Source organism: Cajanus cajan, chromosome 3 (assembly GCF_000230855.2).
Source record: "Cajanus cajan strain Asha chromosome 3, NIPB_CcT2T_4, whole genome shotgun sequence".
Taxonomy (NCBI): Eukaryota; Viridiplantae; Streptophyta; class Magnoliopsida; order Fabales; family Fabaceae; genus Cajanus; species Cajanus cajan.
In genome coordinates, this window is record NC_138519.1 from 67,658,629 (window position 1) to 67,671,777 (window position 13,149).

Below are 13,149 nucleotides of genomic sequence, written 5' to 3' on the forward strand. Positions count from 1 at the left end.
CAGATATTCTGCTAATGCGCTACCCTTGACAGCTTTCTGAGTGACATAAATAATATCATATTCTGACATCAACATTTTCCAACGAGCAATCCGACCAGTGAGAGCAGGCTTCCCGAATATGTATTTGATTGGATCCATTTTAGATACTAACCATGTAGTATGGCTTAACATGTATTGCCTCAATCGTCGAGCAACCCAAGCCAGTGCATAACATGTTCGCTCTAATAAGGAGTATCTCATCTCACAATCTGTAAACTTCTTGCTCAAATAATAAATTGCTTGCTCTTTCTTCCCAGAAGCATCATGTTGCCCCAATACACAACCCATAGATTCATCAAGCACAGACATATATAGTATGAGAGGTCTCCCTGGTACCGGTGGTACTAAGATCGGCGGCTCTTGCAAGTATTGCTTAATCTTTTCAAAAGCCTTTTGACAATCTTCATTCCACACCATTGGTTGACTTTTGCGCAATAATTTGAAAATTGGGTTACAAGTAGCAGTCAGTTGAGATATAAATCTGGCAATGTAATTCAATCTCCCCAAGAACCCACGAACTTCTTTTTCTGTGCTAGGGGCTGACATTTCTAGGATTGCTCGCACTTTGTCGGGATCTACTTCTATCCCTTTTTCACTAACCACATATCCCAACAATTTGCCTGATTTTACTCCAAAAGTACACTTAGCAGGATTCAATCGGAGCTTATATTTTCTCAAGCACTCAAACAATTTTTGTAGGTTAGTGATGTGTTCTGCCCCTGTTCTCGACTTAGCAATCATATCATCAACATATACCTCTATTTCTTTGTGCATCATGTCGTGGAACAAAGTCACCATTGCTCATTGATATGTTGCTCCAGCATTCTTCAACCCAAATGGCATCACCTTGTAACAAAATGTTCCCCAAGATGTAATGAATGTGGTTTTTTCCATGTCTTCAGAAGCCATCTTAATTTGATTGTACCCTGAAAATCCATCCATAAAGGAGAAGAAAGCATGTTGGGCAGTGTTATCTACCAGAACGTCTATATGAGGTAGTGGAAAATCATCTTTAGGACTAGCCCTATTAAGGTCTCAGTAGTCCACACACATTCTGACTTTTCCATCTTTCTTTGGAACTGGTACTATATTGGCAACCCATTAAGGGTATTTAGCTACTGCAAGGAACCCTACATCCAATTGCTTCTTGACCTCTTCTTTGATCTTTAAGGAAACTTCTGGTTTCATGCGCCTCAACTTTTGCTTGATTAGTGGATACTCAGGTATTAATGGCAATCGGTGCTCAACTATGTTGGAATCTAACCCAGGCATGTCTTGATATGTCCATGCAAAGATATCAACATAGTCGGTCAAAAGCTTAAATAACCTTATTCTCTCATCTCCTTTTATGGCAGTACCCACTTTAACTTCCTTCTTATCATTTTTTCACCTCCCAGATTGATCATTTCAACTTCTTCCTCATGAGGTTGAATTATTTTGTCTTTTTGCTCCACCAATCTTCTCAACTCGAATGGGGCCTCTAGGTCATTATCATCTTCCTCGGCTTCGTAAATAGGATGATCCAAATTGTGACATGAGATATTAGCGCTATTATTTTTAATGTGATTATTTTTGGATCTGCAATTTAGGTTCGACAAGAGATAAAATCGATAAATAGATATTGAAACGGAAAAGAAGGGAAGGTATAGGACAAAGATAATGATTGGAAGATTCTCAAAATGTATTTCATTCATATGATATACCAAAAAATAACATGCAAGCCCATTTAACAAAAAGTGATACTAAGATCCTGGGCATGTTCATAGAGTTTTGTATTATAATTACTTTGAAAAGGAGTTAAAAATCATAGGAAGTTCGATGATCGTCCAATTGTGAAGTTCTTCATCAGGGTCACATCGATGCACCAAGTTGACGTGTTCATCAACATTTTGATCTTCTTTAGCCATAGCCACTTGGTTCGTGTGTACCAGTCCTTCACTTCTAAAACTTTGATAGAGATCACAAATGGGAATTCTTTTAATCCTTGGCTCCCGATTCTCTATTCGTGCCAGACTTTTCTCTCTATTTTCCTCTACAATTCTTCTTTTATCAGCACTAGTAATTTTATATCCCAACTCACATCAGTTCTTATTATCTGGAAACTCTATCAACCTTGTAATTCCTTTTAGGTTTTTTCCCAGCCCCTGGCTTGATTGATATCCTCCATTCATCATGACTCTTGCTACCATCATTGTTGCTTTCGATGGATGTGGGTTCCTTGGCAATGACTCCACATAGTCAGTACTGATTACTTCCAGAGATTGAAAAGAGGTTTCTAGAGCTTCTTCGGCTGCTTCAATATAGCGAGTAGGTGTAGGACTACTCACCAACATGTCTTCTTCGCCTAAGACAATCACCAATTTGTCATCCACTATAAAATTTAGCTTCTGATGCAAGGAAGATGGAACCACTCCAGCTGAATGGATCCATGGCCTACCCAACAAGAAACTATATGCTGGTTTGATATCCATGACTTGGAAAATGATATTAAAAGTGAAAGGACCAATTTGAATAGGGATTTCAATCTCTCCCATTACCTCTCTACGTGATCCATCAAAGGCCCTCACAATCATAGAACTTGATTTCATATACGTCCCATCACAAGGCAATCGGTCTAATGTGGACTTAGGCATTACATTCAATGAAGAACCATTATCAATCAACAATCTGGCTATAATATGGTCCTGACATTTCACTGAGATGTGTAAAGCTTTGTTATGCCCCCTTCCTTCAACTGGGATTTCCTCATCTGTGAAAGTGAGACGATTATTGGCTGTAATGTTACCAATGATACCTCCAAATTTATCTAGTGTAATGTCATTAGCTACATGTGCTTCATTCAAAATCTTCATCAATAACTTTCTATGACTTTCAGAATTCATTAACAATGACAGCAAGGACACCCTAGCAGGTGTACGATCCAATTGATCAATGAGTTTATACTCACTTTGTTGAATGAATTTAAGGAATTCTAAAGCTTCCTCATCTGGCACTTCCTTCTTCTCTTCCTCATTTTGCACAATAGCATTTTTTCCATTGTTCTTTGTGATATGCACAATTCCTCCACCGACGGTTGCTTTCCCCTTTACCCCAAGATTCTTAGTTATATCTCCTTCCCTTAATTCTTCAGGAGTGTAGATCCTACCACTACGGGTCATTCCACCTACTCCTGCAATATTTGTAACATCGATTTCCCCATCACTGACTTCTTTCTTTTGTTGTTCATTCATGTTCCCATTTATCTTCACCTCTGTGTTGTATTTCCATGGAATTGCCTTGGTATCCTTGTAAGGAAAAGGAGTTGGGACTTGCACAATAAGAGGCTTATGGATATTTGGTTTTGGCAAAGGCACATTTCTAGTAAAGTGAATTACCAATGGTCTTGGGATAACCACATTTGGTCTTTCTTCTGATTGAGCCATTAACACATCCTCTCCAATTGGAGATTGACTTACTTGAACCAAGTTTGAGTCAATCAGATCTTGGAGAATCTGCTTAAATTCATCGCACTTCTCAATAGAATGCATAGCAGTTGGGTGAAGGCCACACATTTTAGCTTCCAATAGGTTTCCCTCAATCATCCCAAATCTACACAATTTCGAAAAAATGAACCTCATAGAGGTTTTGATTTCCCCTACGTGTTTCACTTGTTGATCACACACTTCTTCAATAATGTTTACTGACGAGGAACCATGACCGGGAAGAGGATTAGTCCCCACATTTGGACTATCTTCTTTAAAGCTTAGTAACCCCATATCTATTAAGTCTTGCACCTTATGCATTAATCCCCAACATCTTTCAGTTGAATGCCCAACACCCCCTGCATGATAATCACACTTGGCATTTGGATCATAACCCTTTGGATATGGTGGTTGAATAGGCTTTAAGGGGAATGGCACTATCAAACCATTGCGAGTCAAATGTGGCAACAGTTCAGTGTAGGTCATAGGGATTGGGACCAATGTCCTTTGTTGGTTGTTTCCTTTCTTTTGAGTGTTATCCACATTAGGAGAGGGAGTTTTTGATTGATTTTGTTGAGGTATTGGGACTTGCGATGGTGGTGCAGGTAATCGATAGGCCATCCCAAATTGATAATGTTGTGAATATGGAGGTAAAGAAACAACTGCCACTTGTGAGTTATACATGTATTGGGGTCGATGACTAGGTGAAAAAGGGACACGATTGGACCCGATAGAGGTTGACATTACTGCATTTGTTTCACCTCCTCTCTTCTTATCTGTATTTGTTGATGGCTTCTTTGCGTACATTGATCCTGTTGATGAGTGAGCAATCTTACCAGTTCGTACTCCCATCTCAACCCTTTCTCCAATAACGACTATGTCTGAGAAGTTCGATGATATGTTTCCAATCATCCTATCATAAAAGGGTGATTGGAGCGTATCAATGAACATTGTGACCATTTCTTTTTCAGACAAAGGAGGTTGTACTTGAGAAACCACTCCTCTCCAACGCTGGGCATACTCTTTAAAAGTTTCATTCTCCTTCTTCAACATATTTTGCAGTTGCGTGCGATCTGGGGCCATGTCCATGTTGTACTTGTATTGCTTTAAGAACGCTTCTGCCAAATCTTTCCACGTATGTATTCGTCCTCGCTCCAAGTTCATGTACCAACCCAAGGCAGCCCCTATAAGGCTTTCCTGAAAGAAATGGATCAAAAATTTATCATTGTGAGCACATAAGGCCATCTTTCGACAATACATGGTGAGATGGTTCTTTGGGCATGTGTCCCCTCTATATTTATCGAATTCATGAATCTTGAATTTAGGAGGGATCATAACATCAGGAACTAGACACAAATCAATAGCATTGAGTCAATAATGATCAACTCCCTCAATTGCCCTTAATCTTTCTTCCAAAAATTGTATTTTGTCTTTAGATGAGTTATCCTCGAGTTGGCTAGGGTGCGTAATGATAATTGATGTGGGAACGACACCTTGGTGGATCGAGGGGCCTCCAACTTGAGTCGTGTCAACCGGTGGTGTATGTACATGGGTATAAGGCATTTGAATGTGAGCTTGAGTTGGAATTTGTGGTCCACTTGTTTCAAGGTTTGGATCTTGGGGTTGTGTTTGGTTCAGTGGTGGCGTATATCCCGGAGGAAAGCCATATGGAGGGAATAGAGTTTGAGTATTATGAATATGGTTTTGAGGGTTCATGGTGGAAGCGTGATGATCATTTTCTGAAGTGTTTGCAGCCACTGGTGGTGTATAGCCTTGGGGTAACCCATATGGAGGGAACTGGACCTGAGTATTTTGGTTTGGTTGTGGTGGAGGAGTGAACCCAGGGGGGTAAGCAGGTGTAACATGAGGTTTCTCAGATGAATTCCCATTTGTATCCCTTCTTGACTCCATTGATTGTAGCATGTACAAAATCTTACTCATTTGTTCTTTCAACTGATTAACATCTCCTCTCAACTCGTCATGTTGTTGTTCCAAATCTTCCACTACTCCCTCCATGATCCTGGTCTTGGCGCGTGTCCAATAAGGGTGTCGTAGGGATATTTTCTTTGCCTCAATACTTGTTTTTCCTTTCACTTTCACGCACTGTGCAAGATTATGTGATGAGTATGTGACGAATATGAAAATGCAATTATTATGCTTTTGTATATGGGAAATTGTTAGAGCACCATAAGTCACCTAGCTCGTGTGTGAACATCCCCTAAAACTATTCCCTAAAACGTCACATCATAGGTACTAAGTCTCACAAAACATGGAATCAAGAATTTGCATGAACGCCTTTAGTTTTCTTTAGAACGTCACGTTCTAAGTACTAGATTTAATATGAGATTTGTGCGCGAACGTTTATTTTCAAACTTCCTTTATACTATAAGCATGAAGTTATATAAAATGAAGGAGTGAAACAATAGTAAAGAGAAAGACATCAACAACCTTCTTCATTAAATAGATAAAGTGAAGTACAAAAAGTTTAGAAGGGTGGAGCACTACAAAATACATATATGATATTTCTCATACAACTTAAAGCAAAATACAGATCATTTATCACTAGTAGTCATCTTCTTCATCTGAGATATCATATCTCTGCAATACTCAAGGAACGCATGAATCTCTATGGGAGTGGACAGCAAGTTTATCATTCCTTCAGCTCTTTGCAATAAGTAAGAGGCATCATTGAGCATTCCTTTGATTTGTTGAACTCGATTCACGAGGTTACGTGCCCAGAACCTTTGATTTTCTTCATGTATTTCAACAACATTCCTCAATTGCCCCAGTTCCTCTACTAGTTCCATAATATGTTGATTTCTTGCATTTAGTGTGGCTTGATGTTGCAAAACAAGATTGGCATTTAGTTGTTTTTCATCTTGGACTCTACTTTCATACTCAACCACAACCTTTTTCAATTGTTGTTTCAAATCCTCAAGTTGCGTTTGTGCATTTCTTTCAGCTTCCTTGGACTTTTTCCATGCCTCTCTCCATTTTTCACTATTAACTCTAGCCTCATCTTGCTCTCCTCTTCGTAATTTTAGCTCTGTGGCAGCAACCTCTAGACAACTTTGAGTGTTTAACTTGCATTCTTCTTCTATTCTTGCTCGTTTGTTGGCTAACTCAACGTACTTCTTTACTTTTGTAATTTCTTCTTGTGAGGCTTTATGTTCTTGGCGAGTCTGTATCAATTCCTTCTTCAATGCTTCTTTTTCGTTTTTAGACTTTTCCAGCTCTTTTTTGAGTTCCTCGATTTCCTCCAAACTCATGGGATCTTGAATTGTTGTTTCTTCAATAACTGGAACCGAGCTACGAAATGGCAACTTGACCTTTTTTACTCTCTCACAAAGCCATTGGTGATAACTTCCCTTTATAGTGTAACTTCTTTTCCCCAACTCTCTTCCTTTCTTAATCACTTGATCCCAAGCACGTCTAATCCTGTTAAGCATATCCAAATCTTTACTCATTTCATAGACAATGAAGGGAGTGATTAACTCTTCTGTAGGTGGGCTCCTTATTGGATAACCAAACTGCCTTATTACAAGAGCTGGATTGTAGTTTATGCACCCTTTGGTTCCCATCAGTGGTACGTTAGGGAAGTCTCCACATTGGCAAATCACTTCACTTATGTCTTGCTCACAGGAGTACCACACAATGGTCTTCTCGCTAAGACTTGCTATGTTGTGGGCCCATTCGCTTTTGCTTATAGTCTCTATCTGTCTTCCTTTTTTGAACATGTGAGTCATGAACCACAAGTATAATGTAGGCAAACAACACAAAATCATCCCCCCTTTTCTTTCATGGCGTAAATTAAGTGTGTGGTATGTATCAACAAGAATGACCGGTATAGGGCTTCTCCTCTCATGCTTGTAGGCCAAGAAAACATCAATTGCAGCAAAGTCAACAAAGTCTTCAATATTTGGGAACAAAACAATCCCATAAATGATGAGTGCGAGCACATCCATGAAACCATCCCACTTTTCATTTTCTGCCAGACATAATGCATATCCTTCTAAGTAGGCTCTTGAGAAACCTTCAACGCCTCCTTTCATCTCTTTCTTACTTGCTAGCTCCCTTACTCCAATCCCCAAGGTTGCAGCAGTTGTAGCTAGTGAAGGATAATGACCCATATATAGGTAGGGCTTTTTGTTCCCTAAAGGAATATCCAGTATTTTTTCAAATTCTTCAATTGTTGGAGCAAGTTGGAAATCTTGGAAGGTAAAGCATCTTAAAGGAGGGTCGTAGAATTGAGCTAAGGCAGTGAAAGCTTCTTCTTGCACGGTAACTTCTAATAGGTTAAGAAGCTTTCCAAATCTTACAACAAAAGTTCGGCGTTGGCTATTTTTCAGCTTGTTACTGAGATCCCTTAAACTCTTCAAATTAGGTTGTCTGATCTTCAACTTCAATGTCTTCTTCAAATCTGATTCCATGTCTCTTAGAAAATGTTCACAACGAGTATTAGGTCTTTATGGTCCCTTAACAACCTAGAAATGGATGCAACATGCCATTTATGATTCTATCTATTTATTTTGCATGATTGTTGAAATGCAAAAATTATTTTCATCTATTTTATATGAAATGCATGATACTTGTAATAAAATGATGTAGTAAAGGAAGAGAGAGCGAGAGAGTTTCTTTATTTTGTGCATAGGTTATGTTATTTGACTATAGAGGTAGAATACTGATCCCCTTGCATCTTATGAAGGATTCTCCTAACAATAAAAGGCTATAGGGCCATTAATATGTGTTCCTCACAATAGGTGGTTCTATAGTTCTAAAACAGGTTTCTAGAGCCAATAACCCCTTTTTAGAATATCAATCACCACAATAGGTAAACTATTGGAAGTGATAATACCCTTGAAAGGATTAAACTCTAGGTGAGGCCTTCATGGTAACCAAACAAGATGTACATCTAGAAGGTTACCACTACTCGACCTCTTACTTATCCTAGGTTGCACTCAAGTCCGGGCATAGGACCTCGCTCACAAACGTGTGTGAAAGTGTAAAGGTGAAGTGTGTGAAGGGAGTAATCTTAAACTACCCAATCTGCGAAACAAATAACACACATGATATAACAAAATCATCTACCCTAAAGTTCAAATACCCAACACAAATAGATAAAATAAGACAAATAATGAATAAGGAAAATATTTATTAAAAATAAAGGTGAGGTAAACATTTTAAAACTTATTGTTAATTTGCTTAATTAATTATTATAGGCTTGACTCAAAGTAATCCCCAGTGGAGTCGCCATCTGTCGCAACCGAGATCACGACGGGACGGCGAAAAATAAATTGAAAACTATGGAGTTGCCACCAATGTTATTTTTTTACGGAAAAACATTGGAAAAACCCAAAATTAGAAAATGGTCTAGGAAAATTAGAATTTTGGGTTTGGAAGTCGATTACGTGTAAGGAAGGTATTAACACCTTACAACGTTCGTCTTAAGACGATTACCTTTAATTAATTAAGCAAATTTATTATAACTTTTAAAATATTTACTTAACCCCCACATTAATATAAATTAACAATCAAATATATAGTTTAATAAATGTTTTTATTTTATTTTAATGAGTACTAAAATTATTTATATTATTATTATGAGATAATATTTTTATTTTCATTTTTTTGGCTCGATAGGAGTGATTTCCTGCTCCTACGTATCTCCATGCGTAATGAAGAATCAGAGTCACGTAGTTCTTTGGTAGAAAATATTTGTGTGTTGGAATTTTTTATTAATTTATTTATTATTTTTTTTAAAAAAAGGTTAGAATTTTTGAACTGTCACAACTCATACATTCCAAAATATAAAAATTGACAGAGGTGTACACCAAAGCCAGATATTTAATTATTTAAAAAAGCATTATTATTGTTAATATTGTGATACATATTTAAAAAGATTTTGGTTAGATATTTTTATTTTTAGGAAAATTAAAGATATCAAATTATTACAACTTGTATCTTAAATTTAAATGTTAAAAATATATTACATCTAATAAACTATTTTTTCAATAAAATCTTCAAATATTTTTATTTAAAAGACGTGATAATACTTTTTATATTATATTTTGAATTTAAATAAGAAGAACTTTAAGATAACAAATTGTCACAATTTGCATCTTTAAGCCCTAAAATTAAGGGAATGTCACATCCCTATAATCCTTTTTAAATGATAGATATTATTAATGTCAATATTTATAAAAGATATTATTCTCAATATTTTTTGTGGAATAGTTACTAATTTTTATCATTCTCATTATTATCATTATTATGTGAAAATCCAACATATAATAACTTTAAATAATCAAATAAAATCATTTGCCTTAATTTTTGTATATAATTATTAGCCTCAATTACATAAATTTAACATATTGTAAATTATACTCCTAAAACCTTATTTTTTTTTCCAGAAAAATGAATAAATGGGCTAGGCCCATACGTGAGTTAAAAGGAAAAAGAAGACAACAACAAAAAAAATTCTGATCATCTAAAGACCAACACATCAAATGGGCTTGGCCTACATAATTAAAAAAAACAAAAGGAATAACCCTAAACTATGAAATAGAAAAGGGAATGAAAGGAAACCATCAGAAACCCTTATGTTAGGGTTATGAGAGAAGCTCTCTACTTTCTCTTTGTAGACGATGCACTGGTGCTCGTCGGAAGAAAATCGGCGCACGACACCATTGCGGCTGGCCGAGCGAGTGAAGCAGAAAAGGAAAACGGTAGTGAAAGAGAGTAACTCGGAGGTAAGAGGGTCACCGTTGGAAATCATTTTTTGAAGGTGACCCACGGTGATTCTTGTGGGGATTTGTTTGGGGAAGGAAGAAGAAGCAAACACCGCTGTCGAAAATCGTTTCCGATGGCGGTGGCTCAAGGTGGTTTTTGTATTTGGGGCACAGACTCACGGAGCACGGCAGAGAGGTGACAGTGTAAACGAAAGGGAAAAGAAAAAAAACAAAATGGAAGAACACACTACTAGAAATCAGCACGTACAACAAATCGTTGGGGTTAGTATTTTTCTTTTCTCTCTTTTGCGTAATAAAAATGAGGTGCACACACAATTATCACTATATATACAAAAGAAAATGTTAAAATACAGTGGGTGAAGATGATACCACAAATTTGAGGTTCCGACTTGTGCTCCTTGTTTGAGTTTTTTCTTCAGATTATATCCCAACCAACATGGTTTCTCTGTTGCATTTCTGTTAACTAATTTTTTTTCATCCTCCCTTGTTCATATTGTGTTCTGGTATTTATAGGCACACACTTTTTTTTTTTGAATTTGGTTAATCTTTCTCTGCCAAAATCCCTAAATTTAGGGATATGGTTTGTGAATCTGGTTAAGAGGCAATTTTGGAGATTTTTGCAGGGCATGGTGATTTATTTGCAGTGGTAAGGTAGCTCTGTGAGAATTGTAGCAGAGTAGTTGAGGGGAGCAGTTGCTGGGGTTCACGGAGGATAATGGAAGATACGAGCAACATGTTTTTTTTTCTTCTTATTTTTCTATTTTGTTTTTTTTTTTTTTTTTTAATTTTGCTTTTAATTTGTATTATATTTTGTAACATGTATGGACTGGACTTTATCATATAATTTGATTTATATAGGAAGACAAAATTTGGAGTTAACAAAAACCAAAACGGCCCGTTCTGGTTTCAGAACGGGCCGTTCTGGTTCCATGTGCATTAAAGAAATTTGGCATCTACCTATGTATCTACGTGCACTACAATAAAATGGACTTTTAGTGGCATTTAATATGAATTTTAGTGGTAATAAAAATCGCTACAAAATCTTTTACCGGCATTTCACACATTAGCCATTGTATACAATGTCGCTAAAATATTTATTGACAATTATTCTATATGCTGGTAAATACCTTTATAATGGTCGAGAAAAGTGTATAACTTTTTGTGTCATTTGTTACTGACATTTAAAATTGTCGCTACAAGTTTAAGAAAAAATTTATAATACTCTTTAATTATCATATTTCTACTCGATGTAGGACTTGTAAGATGAGTACAAATACTCTTTAGTTACCTTATTTCTAATTGATGTGCGGGACTTAGAAGATGAAGGTTATCTTCTAAGTATATATTCTTGAATTTTTTTAATTATCTTATCTCCTAAATACCAAATTAGAATAGTAAGTTATAGGCCTAACTCAACCTTATAAAACATACTTGTAAGGTGAGAGTTATCATTCACTTATATACTCTTTAATTATTTTATTTCTAGTCGATGTGAGACTTAAGTTTTTTCTAACAAATAATTATTGCTAATAGTAAATTTTGATATGATGTAAATATATTTTTAGTGGCCATTATATAATTGTCATTAATATTTTTATTAAATAATAAAATAGAGGTAATTAATTTATTATCATTAAATAATTGTCGGTAATACTAAATTTTGTTGTAGTGGTGGCATCCACCTGGCATCCACGTGACCAACAGTTAACTCCGTTTAAATAATTTGGACGAAAGTCCGTCATTGCACTAATTTAAATTATTATGGACCAAATTGATACAAAAAATTAAAGTGAGACTAAATTGAAACAAAAAATATTATAAGGGACCAAATTAGGATTTTAACATAGTATTTATTAATTATTAGAATCTTTTTTTTTTCCTTCCTTATCAATCAATCATAGTGTCATATTTAAGCATTACATAGATACCTATGGTCATAGTCATAAAAGATAATAATGAAATAATTATTCTAATTTTTTATTAAACAATCTAATTGCATAAAATATATTTACATAATAAAATAAGAATCATATTATTAATATATACATAGAATCATCTATTAACATTTCCTCAAATTAATGCAGTTTGTCCAGAAACATCAATTTGTTAATGAGAAACTGATGGTGGGATCATGGTATAACCTTGATCAAGATATCTACAAGATGAAGTTGTGATGTGATCATGTCGAAGAAATATTTCTTAACTGTCCAATGCTTCCATAATAGAATACAATCTACCTCAATATGCTTCGCGCTTTGATGAAAGATTGGATTATTAGCAATTTGAATGACCCTATTATTGTCAACATAAAGTGGTGGGGTAGTGATTTAAGGGAAGCCAAGCTCAGCCAAAAGTCCACGTAGCCAAATGATTTAGAGCAAGCTATAGGCATAAAACAATACTCGGAATATTCTGTTGAGGTCTTAAGACACAAGACTGGTTTTTACTCTTCCCATAGACTAATGCAAGACCAAAAAACATTACTAACCAATGATTGATCTCCGTGTATTGGGACATCCAACCCAATATACATCACTATAGCCAACCATAGTAATGGTCTACCTAAAAGGAAATAATAGGCCTCAAAGTGGTGCTTTTCAAATAACAAGTAATTTGGTGAACAATGGTCAAATGAAGATGATGTGGAGTGTGTTGTTGAGCTTAGGAGAGCTTGAAACCTAAAGGAGTTTTGATGATCACAACATAAGTGTACAACAACAACTTACAACTTGGAAGCACAAAAACAAAGTCAAAGAAAAGTCAAGAAAATGCTATGTAATGGAGAAATGTAATAGAGTTTAGAAATTAAGTTGTTTTGAATGATTTTTTATATTGTGTGTGCTTAGTATGCTTTGTGCATATGCAAATCTATATCTAAAGCTAAGTAGAGGTATGTGATG

The 13,149-nt window shown here is 35.9% G+C and overlaps 1 protein-coding gene across 1 annotated transcript; it reads right to left on the reverse strand.

The window, feature by feature from the left end:
- Positions 1–2,120: 2,120 nt before the first annotated feature.
- LOC145956422 (uncharacterized) lies at positions 2,121–4,745 on the reverse strand. The gene has a single exon (XM_083072020.1). The coding sequence runs from the start codon at positions 4,743–4,745 to the stop codon at positions 2,121–2,123; it is 2,625 nt and encodes an 874-aa protein (XP_082928146.1).
- Between the last annotated feature and the right edge of the window lie 8,404 nt (positions 4,746–13,149).